Source organism: Malaclemys terrapin, chromosome 2, assembly GCF_027887155.1.
Source record: "Malaclemys terrapin pileata isolate rMalTer1 chromosome 2, rMalTer1.hap1, whole genome shotgun sequence".
In the NCBI taxonomy this organism is placed as follows: domain Eukaryota; kingdom Metazoa; phylum Chordata; order Testudines; family Emydidae; genus Malaclemys; species Malaclemys terrapin.
This window is the reverse complement of record NC_071506.1, coordinates 263,861,931-263,888,116: the sequence shown is the minus strand read 5'-3', so window position 1 is coordinate 263,888,116 and position 26,186 is coordinate 263,861,931. Positions and strand designations below refer to the sequence as shown.

The 26,186-nt window shown below is 43.4% G+C and overlaps 1 protein-coding gene across 2 annotated transcripts in view; it reads right to left on the bottom strand.

Moving 5' to 3' along the window:
* ADARB2 (adenosine deaminase RNA specific B2 (inactive)) overlaps positions 1–26,186 on the bottom strand; it is a 421,368-nt gene that overhangs the window by 47,360 nt on the left and 347,822 nt on the right. For both annotated transcript variants that reach the window (XM_054016714.1, XM_054016715.1), the window contains 2 exons: positions 17,201–17,369; positions 10,727–10,878 (listed from right to left, as the gene is read on the bottom strand). In XM_054016714.1, the coding sequence (XP_053872689.1) occupies positions 10,727–10,878; positions 17,201–17,369 (321 nt within the window). The remainder of the gene's footprint in view (positions 1–10,726; positions 10,879–17,200; positions 17,370–26,186) is intronic.

Here is a 26,186-nt window from a genome sequence, read left to right as displayed (position 1 = left end):
TACAACAAAGGAGTATCCATCAATAACCAGACAGCGTTAATGGCTCATCAACACCCATCAAGAAAAGAATCCACTATCCCAGAGACTCTTTAGAGAAGACAGGTAGACAATGGAGACTGCTTGACCAATAGGAACTGCCTGATCCCTAAATCACAGCAAAGATCTTTCCTGCAAGCTGGAAGAAAGTATAAAAGAGGGGAAGTGGCTTGGCCTCTCCCCCCAACCCCCATCTCACAGGTGACGACTTTGCAAATTGCTGGGGCATGGTTGACCCCTGGCTCTGCCCCAGGCCCCGCCCCCACTCCACCCCTTCCCCCAAGGCCCCAGCCCACCCTGCCTCTTCCTGCCCCTGCTCCACCCCTGCCCTGCCTCTTCCAGCCCAGTTCCACCCCCTCCCCTAAGTGCTCCACATCCTAGCTTCTCCCCCCTCCCTCCCAGCCTCCTGCACATCATGAAACAGCTGATTGCAGTGGGCGGGAGGCATGGGAAGGGATGGGAGGCATTGATTTGTGGGGCCTGGCAGCGGGCGGGAGGTGCTGGGGTGAGGAGGAGAGAGGAGGGCTGCCGGTAGGTGCTCAGCACCACCATTTTTTCCCCATGGGTGCTGCAGCCCCAGAGCACCCATGGAGTCAGCGCCTATGCCCCATCTCAACACCTGGAAGAATGTCTGAACTGGGGAAAGACTTTGAACTGAGGAACAATGGTCCCAGGCAGGAAGGTAGTCCCAGCTGACGTATTGAATAACCTGCTTGTACCACCTGTCAGGGTGAGATACTATTTTATTCAACTCTTGCTTATACTACAAGTTTAAGATTTAGAATGCCTGTTTACTTTTCATTTCCTTAATGTAACTATCTCTGACCTTTATGCCTACCACTTAGAATCACTTAAAATCTATCTTTCTGTAGCTCATAAATCTGTTTTATATTTTACCTAAAACAGTGCTGGGAAATATCAGCTCATGTTAAAAACGGTTGTTGCACGTCCACTGCCCTTTTGACGGAGTGGTGAACTAGGTAATGAGCTTACCCTGGCCATGCTTCTGATCAGTGCAAGATGGTCCAGTTCTGGGGTGCAAGGCTGGGGCGCTGGGACAAACTGGCTGGAGCCTCTCTATTGATGATTCATGGGTGATTGAGAAATCATTGGTTTCAGAGTAATTAGCCTCTTAGAGTTGGTAGGACAATTCCCACCTTTTCATGTTCTCTCTATGTGTATATATATCTCCTCACTATATGTTCCATTCTATGCATCCGAAGAAGTGGGCTGTAGCCCACGAAAGCTTATGCTCTAATAAATTTGTTAGTTTCTAAGGTGCCACAAGTACTCCTGTTCTTTTTGAGAAATCATTGGTATAACTCAGTTGGATGAGTCCCTCCCTGTGGATGTCTGTGTAAATGCAGTGCCTGTCAGAGGTTTGTAGCTTGACATCAGCATCACAGTGTGAGAGGCAACCCAGGTTGGTAGGTTCGGAAAGCCCACAGTCCAAGTTGCATCCGGGGGACCCTGTCACAGCTGGGGGTCCTTCTATATATACCGAGCACAGGAACAGGGAGTTCCTTGAGCAACTGAGATCCATCCTGCTCCTGCAGACTCTGGCTCTGACCATTAGGTCTGTCTGCTTATGACTCTTTGCCAGCTCACAACATGCAATGACAGCAGTCTACCTCTTTCAGAGCTACCTTGGTTACGATAATGCCAATAATAAAGCCAGCAGGTATTTTACAGTATTGCTTCCCGGTTCTTACTTTTCCTCTGGTAGGCCCAAAGAATTCTGTTAGGACTGGGACTTGCCTGAAGAGTCTCTGCTGTGTACAGAGCTGCTATGCTATGATAGGACCGAAGGCAGGCCTGTACAGAGCTGGTAACTTGCTGCCACGCTCTGCAATGCTGCCATGTCAGCTGTTCTGAGCCAGAAACTAAAGTCATTTCTGCTGCCAGCTGCTGCCGGCACAATTTACAGGGAGAGCTAACTACAGGGAACACTATGCTGGCTACATCTTCACTGCAGAGTTAACTCAAGTTACCTACACTTGAAGTGAGGGGGGCTCCAAAGCAGCAGCACCAGTTAACTGAACAGCCCAGCGATCACAGCAAATCACGGAGAAGTAAGCAGTGCCCGTCACTATTGAGCAGGTGTATAGCTCAGACTAACTAGTGCCCCACCTAAAATGACCGTGTCCCATGTATACATTGATTGCCCTGAGGGTAATCCACAAAGAACCTCTCTTTTTTTTTTTTTTACCACTGAACAGTACCTAATCCGTAATCAGAGAGGTGAGCTGCTATTTAGATGTTCTGTCTTGAAATGGGAACCTTTTCCTCCTCACCTCTCAAAGAAATAAACATTGGCTAGCAGAAAATAGCACTACAAACGTGAAAGGTGCCTATTCCGGAGCAGACCATTCAAACGGCAGCTGTGATCAGTAGAGGAGAGGCTGACAATTTTTCTCTTGCATTTCTGAAAACACTGACCAAACTCCAAAAAGTTTGGACACAGGTTGTGGCTCACCTAGCATCGTGAGCTGATGATATTTGCATTTTGATGTCAGCTTAGAAGAGATGGTGTTTGGGGAACTTTTCCCTGGAGAGTAGGTGAACATCTACATGGAGAAGTGATGGGTCATGGAGATCACTGCCTTTTGAGTCCAGTTCACTGGAAGATGGATTGGCTTATATGGCCTCCTGGTAAGGCTGGCCCTTTTCTGCTGCTTTTGTGCTGAGGTTGGGTTCCTGATCTGAGGATCATACTGTGATGCAATGTCTGTTCCTCAGGTGACCAAACCTGAACCCAGAAAAGTTTGGCTTAGTTCTACTAACTCTAGCAGGGCTGGTTTGATCAGGCTGCCTCCTGCAGAACAGCTCAGTCAACAGGAGGAAACAGAGCTCGGAGCTTGCATTTTCATTGAAGATGGGGTAAAAAGATCAGTAGCTGGAGCCTTGAGTTGTTAAAATCACAACTCCATCTGTGGAGTACATGAATTCAAGGTTCCATGTGAATTGTATCTTTCCATGTGCTCTTCTCTTCCCTTTCCCCATTCCAATTGAAAAATCCAATTCACATCACACCTCTAAATTACCCACAAATTCAATGACCCAGCTCATATGGTTGCATGTGGCTCCAGTTCAGATGGGAGCTCTATTGAATGTGTGTGCATCAGAGTTCCAGCACAGCTGTAGGTTAATAGACAAGCAGGAGGAAGACCCTATGGAGCACATGCAATGGTGTGTTTCAGACCTAAAGGGAGTGGGGATAAAACACGAGCTGGGCTATCAAGGAGTCAATGGCACAAGGCATGTTAGCAAGAGATAGCAAAGCAGCCCAGGGGAGGAGAGTGGAGGCAGCCCTCGGGCAGATTCTGATTCTATCTATCTGTGTCAATCCCTGGAGAGAGAGAGTGCACACTTTGGAAGAAAGATGGCCGTTGAGGCAAAAACTTGCCAGAGGTAGAGAGTTTGGGAAGTTAAGGATTCACTGACTCAGGGGTTTTTTTTTGAGTGATTCCTTTTACTTCAAAGGAGGCTCATGAAAACAATTAACAAATCAAAGAAGCTGCAAGACACATCAATGACCTGATTATTCTATAGTTTCCCAGGTGGTGAAAGGTGTAATGTATGCACTGTATTCTGTATAAACCAGTGGAGTATGTTGCAAAAAAATAGTGCTGGGATACTGCCCCTAAGCACGGTCACTAGGTCCAGGGATGATAGCAGCTGTCTGTACAATAGGCACAACTAAAACAAAGTGAGAGGGGGCACTGGAAAAGGAGAGGTGGTCACAAGGTCCTCTGTGTATGTAGAAGGGTCAACATGAGAGTGTGTGAAAAAGTAGTTGGAGGAGGTTGGAAAGATTGCCCACTGGTTAGGGCACAAGCATAGGATTTGGAGACCTACATTCAAGTGCCTGCTCTTGTAGGCCCAAAGAGGAAGCTAGTTGAATAGAAATTAAAAGGTACAGTCACAAAAGTGAAGTGCCTGCATGCAACTTTTAAAAAACACCACAACAGAGGCTCAAATTAAATGTATATCCCCAAATAATAATAATAATAATAATAAAAAACATAGTAAGAGAACCAAAAAAAGTGCCACTGTGGCTTAACAACAAAGTAAAAGAAGCAATTAGAGGCAAAAAGGCATCCTTTAAACAACTGAAAGTTAAATTCTACTGAGGACAATAGAAAGGAGCATAAACTCTGGCAAGCCAGGCGTAAAAGTATAATTAGGCAGACCAAAAAAGAATTGAAAAGCAACTAGCCAAAGATTCAAAAACCAACAGCAATTTTTTTAAAGTACATCATAAGCAGGAAGCCTGCCAAACAGTCAGTGGGGCCACCTACCTCACAGGGGTGTCACGAGATAAACACATTAAAGGCAGTGGGGCGCTCTGATACAATGATAATCAAGGGCCATATAAATAGGTTACATAAATAAGCAACTTTACAATCACACAGCAAGGGTACATTATATGGGAAGCGTTAGCTACTGCAAGCTGCACTGCACTGCTTTCTATCAACCCATATGTGTCCTTTTGACAGAGAGATGCTTTGTGCCTATCTGTATTGGATCAGTTTTCCCTATAGACCTAGTCATCTCTTCTTTATAGCTGAGTGATATGAAGGTTGGAGCCTGGTATCCAAAATATGAAGTACTTGTTTCAAACTGTTTGTGTTTGGGTACTTAGCTAGACAGTATACCTGGTCATTTACCGTCAGATTGCCCCACTGGCTTTTCACAATGTCAAAACCTTTCCTATTGCAAATTCTGAGTCCACCATGGGGATGTGTAGCATACGTATGTTGTGCAGAATTTGGATTTCATTGAATGGTCCACAATGCTATCCAGGACTTTTCCTGGGTGGTTATCATTAATTAGTCAACACTGAATTTCATGTGCCATCAACTTTGTTGGGGCTTTCTGGAGTCCCTCCTAGTCTTCTCTAGTCCTGACTAACCTAAATAATTTTGTGTCACTTGCAAATTATGTCACTGACAGACACAAAAATAGACACTCCTCTTTTTTGGATCACTGACAAATATTGTAAACAACACCAGTTCCAATATGGAACCTAAGGGCACCAACTGCTGCTAACCATTTGTCATGTTGAAAATTGACTACTTATGCTTTGTTTTCTCTTTTAACCAATTTCTAATTCATGACAATTCTTTATTACTAAGTAGTCATGTAGTAATCTGATCAGAAGTAATATCTGGTGATGGACTGTGTCAAAGGCTTTTGGAAAGTCCAAATAAATTAAGTCAACTAATTCTCCTTTGGGGCCAGTCCCCACCCGCCCCGTCACACACCACTGAAGTCAATGGTCATCTCTCCTTTGACTGCCATTGGCTTTGGATTAGGCTATTGATCACCATTTTGTGTACACACCAAGATTTTTCTTGACGGAAGACATGCTGGTTTGTTCCTATTAAAACATGTTTTTCATAACAGATTTTTATAATATTTTTAAAATTGTTTCAGCAAATTTATCTGGCCCTGAAGTATGACTGGTCTTTAAATACCCAGATCACCCCAGTCCTTTATTTAAATGTAGTGTGGTGCTGGCAGCTGGCCAGCTCAGGTCAAGATTTCAGAGAAGTGTTAAGTGTACCACTTCACTGGTGGGTGAATTTCAAAGGAATGTTAAAATGTCCTATTGTATATCTAGGCACTTCACTTATTAGAATAGATGTTAATTGTATTTGTCTTCATCTACCTACATCCTGTTGAACGTATATTAGTGTAACTCAATTAACCTGTTGTTGCTATATCCTTTTTTATGTCCTGTAACTCTGTAATTACTTTTATACAACTCTACTTAATTAACATTAGGTCAAAAGGCCTGTATTTACATGTTTAGATGTGAAGTTACTTGATGTATAAAATCTAATGAAGAATTGTTCCTGGCTATCACATTATGCTTACATTATCTCTAAATGGCCCATCGACCGGAACTGAAGCCTTAAAACTTTGTATGAGAAGGTTGTTGATTTCTAAGCATGGGTCATTATATGAAGAACAGTGGAAGATCCATAGACTTTGTCTACTTTTAGTCAACAAAGCGATGCCCAGGTGGTGACAAAAACGTTTGCTAAATTGTTTTCAGCTATAAAAAGGCACACTGGGAGCGATTCCATATCTCTGACCCATCTGAAAGCTGACAGGGGGGTTCCAGATGCAAGACAGAGGTCCCCAAAAGCCATTTTGGGAAACCCTGAGGAACTTATGGAAAACTAGCAGACATTACATCTCTGCATCATTTGGACTACAAACTCTAATTCACCTGTAATGTATTTTATCTGCTTGAATCTCTCAATGACTCTCATTTCCTTTTCTTACCTAATAAATCTTTAATTTACTAAAGAAATTAGCTGTCAGCGTTGTCTTTGGTGAGAGCTGAAGTACACCTTAACCTGGGGTACGTGATTGGCCCTTTGGGGCTGGATGAACCTAATGTGTGATGAATATTGTTGTTAATAACCTTTCATCATTAAGTCCAGCTTGTCTTAGTGGTAAATCATCTGTAGTGCCTAAGGGGATTGCCTGTGGCTCCATGGTGAGACAGTATTCCAGCGGCGCACATTTGTTACTGGCTTGGTGAAATCTAATTATAGAATATACCACCAGTTTGGGTGTCTGCCCTGTTTTCTGACAGTCTGACCAGAGATTGGCCCCTCAGTTGTGAGCCACATACCAGGCACTGTGACAGATAGGTTAACTTTTATTACCCTCCTAGTCTCTTTTTCTATAGCCCTTGGTATTGCTGCTTATAGCAGCTTTACCTGCCTTTTCATTTGTTCTCTCCAGAGCTGCTTACTCTCCTCAAGTGTCAATACTGGCAGATTGTGGTATCTTGAGGGAAAGGAAAGTTACTTACTTTATCTGTAACTGGTGACTAAATTAACTGCTTCTCTGAAGATATTATCCTGACAGGATTATCATTCACCCTCAGACTTTGGGGTTTATCTTTATGTACAGCGAATCAGCATTTACACCTTGTATCTTATTTTTGTTGAGGCTCATTTTTTGGCCATGATTACACTGGTTTATCATTTGGGAGCTTCACCTCCAGAACTGACAGGAATGTCTGGGAGCCAGTATTAACACACATGGCAGGCGGTGGAACATGGTGGCTGAGGGGAGAATGGCCTGCACTTTATCCTACCACTGCTGTCCTCAAAGGATCAAAGTTCTGTAAGAGCTGAGAGAGTTCTGCTGGTCTCATGCTAAAGAATCAGGAGTCAGAATCCTGATGGAGTTATATCTTCAGAATTACAAGTAAGTGATTGTCCCTTCTTGGTAGAAGATACATCAACAATCAGAACAATTCAACCCTGATCTAGGAAAAATACTGATGCCATTCTACAGATTTACTCTCTTCTGCTCTGATCACTCATTGTCTCATTTCAGTCATGCTCAAGAGGGATTCGCTTGATCTTTCCTCCTTCAGCTACAGCCTGCATTACAGCCATTAGTTACAAACACCTGGGCTATGTCTCCACTAGAGAGCTTATGCCAACGGGAGAGAGCTGTCCCGTTGACATAATTAATCCACCTTCAATGGGCGGCACTAGTTATGTTGGTGGTAGTAGTACTGTGCACACTACCAATTATGCTGATGTAACTTATGTTGAGCAGGGGATGGAATATTCACACCCCTGAGCGACATGAATTTTGCAGACATAAGTGGTAGTATAGACATAGCCCCAGCGTCAAACTTTTACATCTGTCTTTAATTCTTACCTAGTGCCATCCATTTTAAGAATATGGTTGAGTACATGCAAACTTATCTTTTCTCTTACCATAACAAGGCACATAAGAAGGGGATTTGAGGGTGCTGTGGAAGTCACGGTGGATAATGCAGGAAATTTTTAGGAGATCTGAGGAATGGATTTCACGCACTCCACATATTGATAAAGGCTTATCATATTCCTACTCAAACCATAAAGCGCATGGCGAGACACCGTTTTTAAACATTAATGTATCTTTAGAGAATAATCACTGGTGTTTGAGGGCTTGTGCTAGCTCTTTGTTGTATAAAAAAGAAACAAAATTCATCTTGGTTTTCTTGTCATTACTGGTTAAATTAGGCTATTTCTTTAGTAAAAAAACAGAGGGATCTAAATGATAAACACTATAAAATGCTTGTCTTCCCAGATGTCTTTAGGATAGTGTGAGCTAAAAGGAAATGCTTGTCTAACGTAAGGACAGCTTTTGGCAATCTTTGAGCAATTACATCTCTTCTGTGATGTCAGAAGCTTTTAGAACAGGGAAGAGAGGTAAGTGATCTAGTGCTTCGAGCAGTGGACTGGAAATCAGGACTTGGTTCTATTTTTAACTCTGCTACTGAACCACTCTGTGAACCTCTTTGTGTCTCAGTTTTCCTACCTGGAAAATAATGGGTGCAATAATCTTGCCAAACTAATAGTTGTTTTTGAGTTTTTTTTAAAGGGCACCATCCAAGTGCCAAATATTATATTATCAATACCCCAATTTTTGTAAAGTGAAGCTTCTTGGAAGCACAATTGTTGAAAAGAAAGAGTTTTTATCAGCTGTTGAAGAAATGTGTTTATTGAAGTGATCTATGCACCAAATGGACTTGCACTTCCAAGCCTGAATTTGGCAGCATTTCTATAATCAGTGTTGGAATTCAGCTGTCAAACAATCCTCCTCTCATGTGAGGATGGGAGGAGGTGTTTCTTCTTGAATTACTAGCAGATCCCCCAGAATTCCAACACTGCCTGCATGTCTTCAAGTGGAAACAATGGAGACAAATCAATAGAAAAAGAGGTCATAAATGGAGAATGTCATTATGGGTAACATTGTACAATTTTATTATTGTGCTTTTATCCAAACTTCAACTGCCCATTTGTTGGGGGGTTTGTTTGAGCTGCATTAATGGATGCACCAATGCAAAATTGTATAGTGGAATTTGCAAATGCTTCTGCAAAGATGAAGAGGTCAAAATTTGCCTGAATCTGAATATGTTACCCCAAATTTGACTTAGCTCTGCAAGCAAAGCAATGCTACGATGGACAAATTAGACTCAAAGCCAAATCCTGTCCTTAGATCGTCATGCCTCATTTTGACAGAAGTCAGGGGAATCCCAACATTCTCAGACATCGGAGGGCAGAATTCAGACCTTCAAATTCTTTTGGTAATTCTTGAGAACAACCTACATTTTAAAAATCGACTAGTCATTTTTGTGCCTAAATTCTTGGGTGCCCAATTTGAGGCAGCTTTAAGAGGCCTGATTTTCAGAAGACGCTTTCTGAAAATAAGGTCTATTTAAGGGGCTCATGTTGAGCAGCAAAAATGTGAGGCACCAAAATCAATGGTCACTTTTGAAATCATAGGCACTTTCTATTCTTAAATATCTATTTTCTAAGCAAATATTATTCCTCCTGACTTTAGTTACCATGCGCCTCATTACCAGAGACTTGAAATTAGTTTTTTTGTTTGACTTTTTGACATTTTCTTTCTCTTCTTTATATTTTCATGACACAACAGAATATAGAAATAAATAATAAATTAATACATAGCCCTTGTATAGCACTTTTCATCAGTAGGTCTGAAAGTGCTGTACAAAGGAGGCCAGGATCATTATCCCCATTTTACAGATGAGGAAGCTGAGATACAGGGAGTTGAAGTATCTTGCCTAAGGTCCCCAGCAGGCCAGAGCAGAACCAAGAATAGAACTCAGGTCTTCTGAGTCCTAGTCCAGGACATCTTTCCACCTTCTACAAAGTAGGACCAATATTACTACCAATAGGAATGTTTGTTTGTTTTATTTCAGCTCGGTAGGCTTGATGTTCCACACATCATTACAGATGTGAAACTTTCCATTCCCAGGAAAATAATATTTAAAAATGAATACATATGTTTGTAAAGTGGGGTTTGGGAGAAGCACCACTCTCCAGCTATACCACTGACTGGCTGTGTGAGGTTGATCAAGTCTCTCCTCTCTGTGCCTCAGTTTTTTTGCCTGCAACATGGAGATCAAGATACTTTGAACAAGGGTGTCGTGTGACCCAAGGCAGGTCACATCACCTTTTTGTGTTCCTGTTTCCCCTTCCATTCATTTCTGTCTTGTCTGTTCCATAAGCTCTTTCAGGCAGGGACTGTTTGTCACTATGTATATGTGCAGCATTTAGCACAATGGGATGCTGGTCTCAGTTGGGGCCTCTAGAAACTACTGTGCTTTTGAGATCTCTGGAAGAAAATCATCATATAAGAACTAGGTAATTATAATAATAATAATACAATTAATAATAACAACAGCAAGCTGTTTGCAAAGTGCTTTGGGATCACTGGATGACAGATGATTTTTGATAATCACGGGGAACTATTATGATTGTACAATCTAAACCCTGAGAAGGAAACGGCCAAACCCAGTCACAGTTGCTGGTGATGCTCTGCTCCATCAGAGGACAACAGCTGGGATGATCTCCCAGATCTTTACATGAAAGATGTTTATTTACTAGGGCCTGTGGGATTTTCTTCCAGCACAGCCACTGAGCTGCAGGCAGGCACGGAAGTCTCATGACGCCTCAACCAGCTTTCATTTCCATCCATACAGTTTCCATCCCAACACATACATACAGAGATCCAGACAGACTCACACCCCTATCATCTGTGCTTTCTAGTGAAATATGTTATCCACAAACAAAGGAACAAAGATCTGTCTTAAAAAAAAGGGGAGGGGTAGGGTTGGGGGAGTAATGGCTCTTACAGTCAGTTGTGATTTCGTAGGGGGAGTTGAGGCGTGCATCTCCGCAGGGTGAAGTGCTCACATACAGATGGAACAGAATGTTTTCTTTCAGCCTGTAGCCTCCCTCTTTTAATCGCACGAAGACTGATCGCTCCCAGTCCTCTCGCCGTTTGCTATGATCACAAAAGAAGTTCCGGGTCATTTGTTACATTCCAAATCAGAAACATTTCTGCTCTCTCAGTGGTGGCTTTGTTTCTCTTTGTTTCCTTTGGGGTTTTTGTTTGTTTGTTTTATTAGCACCTTTCATCATATTTTGGCTAGTGTCAATGGTGGAAAAATAATTAGCTGCTCTAAGTAAATGAGGTGCTCAAAAGGTCCTGGAACTGTCGATGTGTTTCTTGGCTTGCTTAGTTGGAATTTATTCTAATGATAGAGGGTATCTGGACGTGCAAATATAGTACATAAATCTCACTGTTACTGATGGGACTTATGTGCACATATCAAAGGAGAACAGCTCCCTTAGGTTTAACAAATTATCCCTATTCATCACACCCCTAAGCATGTGCTCAGATCCCACTGAAAGTCAAGGTGACTTAAGCACATGCTTAAATGCTTTGCAGAATTGAGGTCATACAGCAGTGCCCTGAATTTATGAGCAGAAATCCTGAAAAGAAAATAACAGATTTCAGACATCCAAAAACGGTCTTCTGTTTTCTTCCCTATTCATCCATAGCCAAGTGTGAATGCTAAAGGAACCCCCTCTGTAACTGACCTCTGATTCTTGACTGACAGTGGCTCTCTTATCTGTTTTGAAATCTTTGGAAATCACAAGTTACCTGGAGTAATGAAGAAAGAACCTGGGCCCTCTGCACCAAAACCACAGACCTCTACTACTTGAGCTAAAATACTAATTCTTGTTTGAAGTGCTGTTGTAGCTGTGTTGGTCCCAGGGTATGAGAGGGACAAAGTAGGTGAGGTGATATCTTTTATTGGACAAATTTCTGGTGATGGAAGGTACAAGCTTTTTGAGCTACAGAGCACTTCAGACACTCTGCTTCCTTTCCCAGACCTACCTAAGAGCTCTGTGTAGCTCGAAAACTTATATCTTCCAGCAACAGAAGTTTTCCAATAAAAGATATCACCTCACCTACTTTGTCTTGCTAACAAAACTAATTCAGTTAGGTAGTAGCAGTAGTAAGCTCTTATCTTCTAAGTGGCTCTGCAGCTAGAAGGGGACACATTACACTTAGCCTACCTATCACCAGGGCTGGCTTTAAGCCGATTCGGCCAATTCCCCGGAATGGGGCCCCGCGCCTAAGAGGGCCCTGCAATGTCCGGGGCTGCCAGCAGAGTGAAAAAAAAAAAAAAGCCGTGTCCTGCTTCTCCCTCCTCCCTCCAGTGCTTGCGCCACCATACAGCTGATGGAGGAAGAATGTGGCGTGCTTGGGGAAGAGGCGGGGCCAGGGCGGGGATTTGGGGAGGGATCCAATGGGGCAGTGAGGGGGTGGGGCTGGGGGCGGGGCCAGGGCAGGGATTTGGGGAGGGATCCAATGGGGACAGGGAGGGAGTGGGTTGGGGGCGGGGCCAGTGCAGGGATTTGGGGAGGGATCCAATGGGGCAGGGAGGGGGCGGAGTCGGGGCGGTGTTAGGGTGGGGGGGGGCGCGAGACAATTCGCGTCCCGGTGTGGGGCCCTGCACCTGCTAAAGCCGGCTCTGCCTGTCACCCTAGCAAAGGTTGCCAGGGAAGGCAAGTTCCTCTCACTAATGTGGTTTAAAATGAGCAGGTTTTATGGCTCTTTTCCTGTGCAGCATCCCAGGTGATTTCCCTTTGGATTGTCTGAAGGCAGTGATGATTTTTTTGACAGACAGTTGGATCACACACCGTATAGTGATGAGGATTATAATTTTTAGGGTGATAATGTGATTAGGGTAGCTGAGAAATGACAAGCTTCTCACACTGTGATCACACCTCTGCCCTCAAATACACCCAGTGAAGTCAATGGGTAGTATGTATGCATACCCTGAGACCAGAACCGGGTCTGTATGTGGAAGATTCTCCAACATGGAACAGGATTTCTGCCCATCTAATCTGAAATGTGGTCAATCCTTTTGTGCAGGGTAGTTCTGATGCTCTGCCTACGCTTGGTGTAACTGGGATGCCTTTTTTTCCAAGATGGGAACAGGATTGTTCCTTGCTGGGCCTGCTTGTTTTTTCCCAGTGCTCTCTGTGCGCCATTAGAGCTGTTTGGCTGTCACTCTTCCATGGTTTGGTTGTTTTGTCAGTTTTTGAGGCTATGATGCGTTTTCTGTCAGGTGAAATTTACAGGCACATTACCCTGCCTGTAGGAAAAGTGAACCACAAGGTTTCCTGAGGAGAGACCGCCACATGCAGCTCTCTCATTTTTCTTCCTGCTTTGATGGAATTTCCCAACCACACTAATTACATTATTGCCCTGATAGAAACCTCTGAAATAATAAAATATCTATAAGGCCTGCTGCTTGGACTTCAGAGAAATCACTGTTGCCTTTAAATAATTCACTACAAAATCAGCTGAGAGACTGCAGAGCAGCGCAGTCTTAATGCCTGCTATTATTATGTAAAACTCAAGGGGGGGGGGGAAGAGGGGGGGGAAGAAAGCTTGTGCTACTTAGAAACAGTTGCTAGGTTGCTAGGTAGAGTAGTAGGTATTTTGGAATCGTCCTTTACTGGGCTGGATTAAGTGAGTTCATCATCACCCAGCCTGTTCTATTATTTTTCACTGATTAACCCTATTCCTCTTCCATTCCCTGAGTATCAAAAAGTGTCTATGGCTAATGGGAGATATATAGCTGCTTTAAAAATAGTCAGCAGAGCTGGAGGGCAGTGCAGCCTGGGTCTTGCGCCAGGATTCTGAAAGCATTATTATCTCCAGGCTCCTAACCAGCCCATGAGGCCGTATTTCTAGGATTGATCTTGAACTCAGATCTTTCCCTGCATGGTAGGTGAGCATCTCTAATACTGAAACAACTATGATTCTCTTTTTAATGAAAACTGGGAGCAGAATGACTGGGGTGGATTCCCTGGGCACCATGCATACTTGTGCTGGGTCCAGGCACAGGTTTATCCTTGTGCTCTCAGTGTGCTAGGACTAGGGGATTCCAGAGCCAAAAGTGATGCTCATAAGAATGGGACAGTGGGAGAACACTATACCTTATCAAATGCACTTCTTCTCCCAGAGACATTGGGCCAGATTCCCTATTACCTAGCCCCTGGCATAGTCATTTACACCTGTGTAGTGTGAGTGCACAGAGGGTTTAAAATATTAGAAAGGCACAAATAACTACCCAGTGAAGAATGAAGTCCATTGTATTGGCACAAGCATCATGACTTCAGGATCTGCTATCAGTATAACAGTTCCAGTGCAGGTAGTGGCTAAAAGGTAGACTCTATTCCTATGCATTTCACTGTTATGCACTCTCTTTCTTTCATATATGGTATCTGGGATGTGAAGGAAGGCCTGCAGGTGAGCAGAATTGGTAACAGCAAAATAGCAGAAGTTGGGAATTTTGACACACACTTCCTATTTTCATTGTTTAGGCCCTGATTCAAAAGAATGTTCTTAACTTTAAACATGTGCTTAAGCCTGTCCTTATTCAGCAGGACACTTAAGCATGTGCTTAAAGCTGACTTCAAAGGGATTTAAGCATGTGCTTAAGGTTAAGCACAGGTTAAGTACTTTGCTGAATCAGGTTCTTACTCTCTGAAAAAATTATAGGAGTTATTTTGGGCAAATAATGCTTGTAAAATGTAGGTAAGGGAAGTCTGTAGACCAATTACAGCACTATAAATGTGTATGGTCTCCCACAGGTACCTTAATAGCAAGCTTAACAGAAAAGCAGTCAAGTCCGTTAAGAGACCACTGGGATGAAAACAAGGTATGAGTTAAATTTATGGCTAAGTGGCTGGTTTTATTGCAGCTAATTTCATTTGATTGGATGAAAATTACTACATGCTTCATCATGTATAAGCTAAAGTGTAGTTTGGATAGAGGCTGCAATCTGATTGGCTGAAAATGCATTAGCTCCCAATGCAGCTTATCTCCCGGGGAACTGCAAAGCCTTTTTACTAGCAAGGTCACTATGCCATACCAATATTTTCAACAGGCAGATAATAGTTTTATTAAGGGTGATCTGTAAAGAATGAAAATATAGAGCCTGATTCTCCTTCTCACAAACTAGTGTAAATCAGAAGTAACTTCACTGAAGTCAATGCAGTTCACGGGTATAAAACAGTTTTTGTAGCCTTTCTTCATTCTTTATGATGTATAAAGAAGGCCTCCAAAAAGGTTTTTTTTGTTGCTTTTTATTTTTACATTGGAAAAGTCTGGTCTTGGTGGGATTGTGACTGTCACAAATAAAATAAAATAAATCTGAGCAGCCAAGAATTTTTGTAACATCTATTTAATTCAAACTTCTGACAAACTTTGAGAAAAAATTTCTGTTCGTGAAAAATTCAACATGCCTATCTCTTCACTTGAGAAATGAGAAAGCTCCCATTCCAGGCCTCTAATGATCAAAAACCTCAACAACAACAAAAGACAACAAACGGAACTGGCATTTCTAATGTCAAAAACAAGAGGAATTAAAAATATGTATTTGTAATTTAAATCATTTTTATAATTTTGTAGTTGTATCAAATATAGAAGATAGTATGGTGTCCTTGTTCACTTATCAATTCCTCTTCCATCCCTATTGTTGCTTCTTCATGCATCCCTGTTCCCGCTTTTTTGAAGCCCATCTATAGACTATTAGACAAAAATCTGAGTCTGCAAAGCACTTAAGCATGTGTTAAAGTCTCATTGAAGTCAATGGAGTTATGTCAATTTACTTCTACTAAGGATCAGGTCCCACTATTAAGAAAACAGAGTACTGTTAAAAACTCATAAAATAAATTCACCAGGGGTGAAGTCCAGCCCTCATAGACAAAATTGAGTAGCTGAGCTGGGTGGTGGACAGACGGGAGATGAAGACTGTAGGGTAGCCACCAAAGCACTAACGTGTCCTTTCCATAGGGAAGGATGGGAGCATTTATGTAGCAGCGAATCATCTGTCTTGTCCCTAGTCTGCCCATGGATGGGGTGCAGGGAATCATTCTTGAGCTGAGCTCTGCAAATGGCATATGTCTTCACTGCGCTGAGTCGACTGCTGCCATTCCCCCGTCGACTCTGCTCTCGTGGCGGTGGAATACAGGAGTTGATGGGAGAGCGCTTGGGAGTTGATTTATCGCATCTAGACTAGACACAATAAATCAACCCCCGCTGGATTGATCGCTGCTCGCCGATCCGGCGGGTAGTGTAGACATACCCTCAGAAATGCTTTAGTCTTTGGGGCCTAATCCAAAGACCTATGAAGTCAATGGGAGTTTTTCCATTGACTTTAATAGGCTTTGGATAATACCCTGTGAAGACAAAAAATGGAGGGTACAACTTACAACTGAGGGTTTTTGTTGTTGTTGTTTCTTTGGATCTTTGTGATAAAAATATACGCTACCCACCCACAGCTTCAGCTCCTTATTTGTTAGTTTCTTGTAGGCATCTTGCTAGATACACCCGTGGATAACACTTAGCACAATGGGGCCATGAGTCCACATTGAGGCTTTTAGGGATTACCAAAATGCAAAAGAGTCTGTCCAGAGCAGAGATCTGCAGAAAGTAGGGTCTTACAGATCAGCTCAGAAAGGGTGATCCAGGCACCCAGGGCAGCATAGAAGAGATAGACAAGGATCCCATCAAGGCTGAGGCTGGTATTGTTGTGGCAGCAGAAGGGGAACTTGTTAAGAGACAGGAATGGATAATTAATGACTATAAAAATGAATAATCTAAAAACCAACTGCAAGGGCAAGGCTGAAGACACTAGCAACAAAGAGGCACCCACATTAGAATCATTTCCAGTAACTTTGCCTGCTATGACATTTTAAACAAAATAAAGAAGGAGCAATAATATCTACTGGTAGTTCTTTCATAGCAGGTCTGCTATATTGTTAACAGGCAGTGGTTCTCTAGCAAGCCAATGAATGTGTTAATGATCAATGTAGTTCAAGTGTGTGTGTGTGTGTGTGTGTGTGTGTGCATGTGTGTGTGAGAGAGAGAGATGTAAATAACTTTCCTGAGGTAACTCAGTTTCAGCAAGGAAGGAAAATGCCTGTAATAAGAATCTCTGACCAGCGAGGGTTATTATTAGGCCTGTGGTTAAAGAATTTGCAGAAAATCATCAGACTTCATAAAACTTGACTTTATGATTCATATCTAATAGCTGCTGAAGGAAAATCAGCTGGAATGAAAAAGCTCATAACCCAAAACAATAGACTATCTAACTCTGCTTTCCTTGGTAGAGTATATTGGCCACTCATCAGCCAAAGACTCATAAACAATGATGTATAGTCAGGCATCTAGAGGACAGATCTGTTCCACAGAAGACCATATAATATTTCCCAGGCATCAACAAAATTCAGTTTACCTTAGGTGTAGCTCCAGCTGAGAATAAAGGAAATGAACAAATGCTCTCCTTGCCAGAATTTCTGCATGGCAGTCGTTGACCACACGCCCTTGATCGTTAATGTATTCTCCGTTTATACATTTGGTACCCGATGACAGCACAATAACCTGAGCCTGCCTGATGTCCAAGCCTGCAGAAAGGAAAACAAAAGAGTTGTAACTTGCCTGAGGGTTAGCGAGACATCGTAATTGTTAAAGTTCCTGCAGCCCCCATTTTGATGTGGCAGCTAAGACAGCCCTAATGGGATACTGATGAAAATGATTATATGGCTTTTGGAATATGCAGTACCCTCACATCTCAGCGCTATTAGAATAATACAGGCTCTATTTCAGTCTGCACTGCTAATTCCTGGATAAAAGCTTGCCACAAAGTTTACTTGTTAAATCAATAACTACATCATAGAAAAGCACATGCTGTAAGTAGGTAATAAAGATCTCCCGCAGTGCTGATAAATGGCTGGGGTTTTATGAGCTGCTGAAGACATTTTCTGATGGGAACACACACTCCCTATAATGTTAGCTTTCATCACTAGTGTACTGGAAGTGCTAAATAAAATGCAAGTAACACTTCTGGAGCTTCTCTTCTTTAAAAATCTCAGAGAACAAAGAGATCCTACTTTTTGTCTGGTTTCCTTCCCTACCCGCCCATGCACCTCTACATCAGTGCTTCCTATATTGAGACCCACAGGGTTCTGAAATGGACTCTCTGATCAGACTTAGATGGAACATTGCTGGCTGGGACCTACTACAGTCTCCCTGGGCTCCTCTCAATATTAAAGGGAAGGAAGCCGTGGTCGCTTCTTTTTCATTCAAAATAGCCACAACCTGTAGATCTATGAGGTGAAATCCTGGCCCCATGGAAGTTGAAGGCAAAACTCCTGTTGACTTCAATGGAGCCAGGTTTCACTCCTAAAATGTTGTTCTCCAGGACAGGAGTGTTATTTTCCAGTACAGCCCTGGGAGAACAGTTTAAAAATGCATTGAACCAAAGCCCACTTAAGTGATTGCAAAGCACTTTACAGAACATGCCCCTTTTTGATTGACAGAGAAAACAAACCAACAAACAAATCTACCCCTAAAGAATGTGTTCTGGTCAAATGAGATACCATCAAAGCTTGATCAAGTATCCCAAGAACTTTAATCCATGTTTGACAGCTGCAAACAGTTATTATATATACACGCAGGGCACAGCAATCCAAAACGTTAAGATTTAACAGAGTTGTGATTAAGACAGGGAGCCTCTGGTCAGATATATCCATGCTGTGAATGGAAACAGTCTTACCGCAGGCCAAGTGCTTCTGTCTTTGAAACACTTTGCTGGAGAATGCATACTGTTCTATATGCACATTTGCTTTGTTCTCCTTTTTGTGACCTTCTTTAGGTGTGATAAGCTTTGAGATTCATCTTATATAGTCAGCTACTTAGTTGTATGCTGAAATCTATTGAGCAGTGAAACAAACAAGAAAATGCAATGATTTTCTGGATTAGAAGCATGCTGCTGAGGGACATGTTCTCCCATAAGATCCCTGGGTTGGATATGAGATAAGCAGCAGTAAGTTGCAGATAAAATAAAAGGGGAAGGATTGTTCTGTGGTTAAAGCACAGGACTGGGACTCAGGAGATGACCTGGGTTGTAGTTTTGGCTCTGCCACAGACTTCCTGTATAAACTTTACTTCTTTGTTGCTCAGTTTCCCAGTTTGTAAAATGGCAAAACTACTTCCCAAGCTCCAAAGGGTGTTGTGAAGCTTAACTCACTGTCGTTTCTAAAGCACTCTGTGATCCTCAGATGGAAGGTGCTATAGACAATAACTGCAAAGTGCACATCATTGTGGAAGTTGATTTATGTGTATTGTGATTATTAATTAATATTATTATTGTAGTTTCGAGTCTAATGACAACGTGTTTGGAAATATAAGAGACAATTTTTTCACAAGCTAAAAGAGGGAGACACAAGGGAGATGTTGGAAAATGCAGTGAAGAGAAAGAATTAACAAATGTTTGAGTTTGTTTTTATTGTTATTATTGATAAAAAATTGATATGGAGATGTGGCTTCCATGCTACAAAAAGGGATATTTGCAGTCTGTACATTACAACTTCTTTGACCTCAACTCTCCAAATGGAGGCACTAATGTCACAGTTAAGGAATATAGGAATTGCCCTATTGTTTCAGACCCATGGTCCATCTAGTCCATTGTTCTGTCTCTGACTGTAGCCAGGCAATTTCCTTGAAATTCAAGTCTGCTCCTAACCACTCCCATGGAGCTCTATCTCTGCTCCCTTTTAGGGAAATGCTATCAGCTGCTTTTCTCGCTTTCTCCTGGCTTTCTGCTTCCTTTTACCTTCTGACACAAACAGCTCTACCAAACAATGCCCCAGTCCCTGTGTTTGCAATCAGTCTCAGGGAAACCTTTCTATTCTTCCTTTTTCTTGCTCAGGCCTTCGCATGCGATCCATGGTGCAACCTGTTAGGCGACCTAGGTGGTTGCCTAGGGTACTAGCATTTGGGGGGGGGGAGCGGAGCGCGGCATTTTCTGCTGCGGCGACCGCGGCGGCCGGCTCTTTGGCCGCCCGGTTGTCGTCGGCATTTAGGCGGAGGGAGCTGGGGCAGGGCCGCCTGCAGCAAGTAAGGGGGGGGCGGCACGCAGGGGAACTCCCCGCCCCAGCTCACCTCTGCTCCGCCTCCTCCCCTGAGCACCCCGGCCTGCTCTGCTTTTCTCCCTCCCAGGCTTGCAATGCCAAACAGCTGATTGTGGGAGAAGTGGAGCAGCGACAGCGTGCTCGGGGAGGGGATGGAGCAGAGGTGAACTGGGGTGGGGAGCTGCCGCACGGCTCTCCGGGTGGTGGGGAGAGGGGGGGTTGCCGCAGGGGCGGGGGGAGCGCCTCAGGGCTGGGGGGGGAGGGCGCAAGGTGGAAGTTTCGCCTAAGGCGTGAAACATCTGTGCACTGGCCCTGGATCCAGTGCCTTAGGCAGGAGCTTCTGTTCTTTTAGCTACCCTACTCCATAAAGGAGTTTAACTGCTTCTTCCATTTAGTCTGAATGAAAAGTGACTGGCGTGCCCATCAGCTTCTATGAGGTCTCTGATGAATATAGATCAGAGACACGCTCACTGGCCACCACCAACACGCTCCCACATAACAATACCTATCTCATAGAACTGGAAGGGACCCCAGAAGGTCATCAAGTCCAGCCCCCTGCCTTCACTAGCAGGACCAAGTACTGATTTTTGCCCCAGATCCTTAAGTGACCCCCTCAAGGATCAAACTCACAACCCTGGGTTTAGCAGACCAATGCTCAAACCACTGCGCTATCCCTCCCCCAGGTCACTATTGATATTAAGGAACCTTTCCCTTCTTGGGTGAATTAGATACTGCTCCCAAGTCTCCACAGATATGGACACACTTGTCCACTCGGTGTGGTGATATGCCTTCACAGACCCACACATATGCCCATGTTGCTGTCACAAAGTAAACAAATATCAAGTATCACAAGTATCAAGGACATCAAGATGACTGTGGACCCCTCCTAGAGGAGCTGGCTTCCAAAATCCCACAAAATTGGCCTTGTGCATTGTTAGACATGTAGTGATCTTCCAACATGTCTTATTCCCAATGAGTGGAAATAGTACCCATGCTCCTCACTTATGTTGCAGCACTAAGACACCCAGAAAGACAGATGTACATGACTTATGCATTAGCACTGAAATAGCCACACGTCAGTGAGGAGCCAAATGGGGATAGAGCTCTGTAACCAATGTACCACTGCTGAACACCACGTGTGAGGGAATCCGGCATAATGAAAAATACTTTTGACAATCTGACAGGTGCCTGATGCATTCAGGAGCATGTATGCAAATGAATCCTTCTCTTGCATGCTTTATTATGTATATGTATAAAATCAGAAAGTCATTCTCTTTATATAGCCATGAACACAAGGTGAATTTGTTTACAAATACAATATAGGTTGCCCCTTGGTGAAGTCACACTTACATTCTAACAGAGGAAAGACTTGTCACATTATTATTCTGTGTAGTATTTTCAGCTGCTGAACCTAAATTTTTGGTGCCAATGATTGAGACGGGAGAGACACTTCTGTATAGTTTAACCAATATTTGTTGATTTTGCAGAATAGTTAGCTTGAGCCTTGTAGCTAAAATTTTTAGTAAGCAATCAACATTAATTATTAATTGTTATTTACCACCTCTGCATTTGTTCTCACTTAAATAATACTTGGCATTTCTATAGCGCCTTCTACCTGATAATCTCAAAGTGCTTTCTAAATGTTCATTAATCTAACCCCCAAACATGCAGCAGAACAAACGGATGTTATTATCCCCATTTTACATATAGGAAAACAGAGGCACTGAGAGTGGTGGAATCCTCAGCTAGCACATCACTGGCTATTTGCCACCACCCCCTGACAGTAGCAGTACAGAGAATGGGTGGGGATTGAAAAGAGGCGGAGCTGATGTGTGGCACAATCTGACGATCCCATGCTGGTGTAATAGCTCTTTAGGGTTCCCTTAGAGCAGGGGTTCTCAAACATCATTGCACCGGGACTCCTTTCTGACAACAAAAATTACTACATGATCCCAGCAGAGGGATCCACTTGAGCCCCACCACCCTGGACAGGGGGGCCAAAGGAAACCCAAGGGCTTCAGCCCCAGGCAGGGAGCCTATAACCTGAGCCCCTTTGGCTTTGGCCCTGGGTGGTGAGGCTCGGGCTTCGGTCCTGAGCCCCTGCAAGTCTAAGCCAGCCCTGGTGACCCTATTAAAATGGAGTCGTGAATCACTATGGGGTCCCAACCCACAGTTTGATAACCGCTGCCTTAGAGGGTAGCCTCAGGATCTATCCCCCCCCGCAATCACTCCTATGAATGTTTGTGGGAAACCAACCAAAAAGGGTATCAAATATTTTCATAATGAATCTGTGATATTTATTCAAATGACTGTTCCACAAACATTTTCATTAGCATTATTTCTTCAGCTCTGCTTTATTTCTACTTCTCTCAGCTCTGAGAGATGCACACACAGAGCTCTCTGGACAGGAAGATATAGCTCTTGAAAAGAATCCACATCTTTGCTGATGGGAACCAAGCTAAGAGAACATCCTCAATTAAAAACCAAGCATGTACACTTTTAGCGGTTGTACACCTAGACCAGGTCCAGATTAAAGATGCCAACCATTGCTAACCCTACAGTCAGATCATTTGAAAAATAAGATGAAATGAACTTCTATATTATGACCTTGACTCCTGACCCATGAACTGTCAGAGTTCTTCAAGCATTTCTTCCCTTCACAGCCTGGCATGAAATAATGTTTGAGAAGACATTAGGGCAAAAGTAACTAGTGAGCAATTTATAAGAGGCGCCGACACTTAGGTTTCTATTATTTGCCTAAACGCTCCTAATAGTTTTCAATTTAAAAAGGAAATGGAGCAGGGGAAAGGAAATAGGGGAGCTGTGTCAGCATGTGGGCTGAAAAATGGATTCAACTCTTTTCACAACGGCTGCTGGGTGAAGAGAGAAAGAATTTGCCAAATGTTTGAGTCAAAATATTATGTGCAAAAATTAGTGGGTAAATTATTGGTCAAATGTATTTGCAAATGACTCCCCCAGCTCGAGCACAGGCCCAGCCTAGTAAGGTGATGAGTGGTGCCAGAAAACCATAACTTCAATGGACGCTGTGGTCAGAACTTGGGAGGATCAGGCCATGAGTAAGATCCTCGCCCTGATGGTGTCAATGGAAATTTTGTCTTTGACTTCAGTGAGGCCAGGATTCCACCCCTTATGTGAGTATAATGAACTTCTAACCAGAAAGGGCTCCCATTCTTTTCAGTCACTGTGAAAATTCCTGTTGGATGCCCTAGGTGTGGGATCAGGCCCAATTTCTCTGAAAGACCCAACTCAGGCAGAAGGCCAGCCAGCCGATCAACCCAGAGCCCAGGGGGTTTGAGTCTGACATGGAATCATAGAATAGAAGAGACATCAGGAGATCATCTAGTCCAATCCCCTGCTCAAAGCAGGACCAACACCAACTAAATCATCCCAGTGACAGCTTTGTCAAGCTGGGCCTTAAAAACCTCTATGGATGGAGATTCCACCACCTCCCTAGGTAATCCATTCCAGGGCTTCACCACCCTCCTAGTGAAATAGTGTTTCCAACCTAGACTTCCCCCACTGCAACTTGAGACCATTGCTTCTTGTTCTGTCATCTGCCACCAGTGAGAACAGTCTAGCTTCATCCTCTTTGGAACCCCCCCCTTTTCAGGTAATTTTTTTTTTAAATATGGAGATATACCTATCTCATAGATCTGGAAGGGACCCCGAAAGGTCATCGAGTCCAGCCCCCTGCCTTCACTAGCAGAACCAAGTACTGATTTTGCCCCAGATCCCTAAGTGGCCCCCTCAAAGATTGAACTCACAACCCTGGGTTTAGCAGGCCAATGCTCAAACCACTGAGCTACCCCTCCTCCCACCCCACAATTGAATGCTGCTATCAAATCCCCCCTCACTCTTCTCTTCTGCAGACTAAATAACCCCAGTTCCCTCAGCCTCTCCTCGTAAGTAATGTGCTCCGGCCCCCTAATCATTTTAGTTGCCCTCCGCTGGACTCTTTCCAATTTGTCCACATCCTTTCTGTAGTGGGGGGACCAAAACTGGATGCAATACTCCAGGTGTGGCCTCACCGGTGCCAAGTAGAGGGGAATAATCACTTCCCTTGATCTGCTGGAAATGCTCCTACTAACGCAGCTCAATATGCCATTGGCCTTCTTGGCAACAAGGGCACGCTGCTGACCCCAACTCTTCCCCCTGAACATGAGCTGCTCCCTCCTGCCCCTGGGGCCATCTCTCTCATCCTGCCGGGGGGTTGGTGCAGTGGCAGCTGCATGTGCCAGTGGCTGCAGGTCTTGCTCCTGCCATCCACCTCTCCATGCTGCATGTGCTGTGGAGTTAGAGGCTCTGCTACTCTACTCCTCAGCAGGTACGCACGCTCCAGACCGCAGCATACAGCGCATATGTGGATCCAACAGGCAGGTGGAGAGATGGCCTCCTGACCTAAGCCCAAGAGGGTCTGTTTGTTTTCCCACCTGACCTGACCTGGACCCAACACTTCTAGTTGGGTCCCGTCAGGTTCGACTCGGGTCGCAGGGCTCTGGGTTCTGACACATACATTCTTTGGACTTCACACAGCATGCATTGAAGTCAATGGGAAAACTCCCCCTGATTCCAATACAGCTGGATGAAGTCCTCATTTACAGATTCTTTATGTGATGGCTGCTATTTTGGCCAACACAGCAGGGACTGAAGTGGGGACCTCCAGAGCTACAAACATGAGCTACAATAGCTTGTGCTAAAGGACCAATTCTCTGTAACAGACTTCCATGTCAGCAGATCAGGCACAAAAGGGGAACTATAACAGATACTCACCAGTGGGTTATACTTATACACTGTACCAGGGTGGCAGGATCAGGTGCCTGAATTACTTGGGTTAGTCAGGGCAGTTTTCCTTTTCAATTGTACCTTAAAAGCAATCTTTTCTGTGTGGTTTATGACTAATTTTCTCTGTAAAGCATTTTGCTATTTTGTGCATCAAGTACAGTATAAAAGACTAGGCATTTTTATGTTATATTGTATGCTAAGAGGCCAGGAGTCTATTGACTAATTTATACCTTGTCAAGTGAGACCTTACCTTGCAAGGAATTTCTTCCAAGCAGAGTGTGTGTGTGCTATATCATTGATAGATACACTAAATGCCAGCTCCATTCTTTTAATCTTCCCTCATGCTGTAAATCAATTCGTCCAGTCCCTAAATCATGTCTTTCCCTTCTCTGAATTCTCTCCAATTTGTCAATAAATTATGTTAATTTGAGGATTTTATTCAACCTGTTCTGATTTTTCCATCTTTCCCCAGTGCTCTGCTCACCAGCTTGGGCCTGCATGGCAGCATTATAAAAGTTTCTCCACCCTTTTCTTCCCACTTTGATAAACAGGTTCCATGTTGGAAGTATTACTATGTATGAGAAAATCAGAAACAAGCACCTCAGAGAAAAACACTGAGGTAGGGCATGGGCTTTTTACCAAAGCCTGATATCAATCAATGAAATCTTACAAGTTATAATAAACCAGGTTGTATCCATGGAGAGAAAATAGATTTCCCCACAGGATCTTTATTGTGTATACATATGCAAAATATACATGCTATAAGTGTAATGGGTCGATTTTCTCATACAAAAATACTCCATTAAATAATACAACTTTCTGCTTATATAGTGCCTTCCATCTGAAGATCTCAGTGGCTTTTATGAACATAAATTAAGCCCCATAGCACCCCTGTGAGATTGGTGAGGGATATACCAGAGTCTCTTTAACCATCGTTGAAATGCAGCTACCTCTTTGAAGTTGAGCTCAGCAATCCTTTAACAGTGTAAGGAAACACTGTACAAAAGTTTAGGAAGTGAAGAAGAATAATTGTATCCTATTGAAACTACAGTGGGGTTTAGAAGCCAGAAAATAATTACCTCAGGTGGAATAGGGCAATTACACTGCAGTTAGTAAACCTATTCTTAAATCAAAGGGTGTAGGACCTCAGTTTTCTCTGTCCTTCAATAGACAGAGGGCGTCAACAGGAGGGCTTTGGCTTCTTCAACCATGGGATGCTGCACTGGAAAGAAAGTCTTTTGGGAAGAAATGGAGTCCACCTGACCAAGAAGGGGCAAAGCATCTTCATTCACCAATTTGCCAACCTAGTGAGGAGGGCTTTAAACTAGGTTCGCTGGGGGCAGATGACAAAAACCCACAGGTAAGTATAAAAATAGTGACTTTAACATTGGGAATCTGACCAACATTTTAAATGTCTATACACAAATGCAAGGAGAACTGGAAGTATTAGTACATAAGCTAAACTGTGATTTAATTGGCATCACAGAGACTTGTGGGATAAGTCTC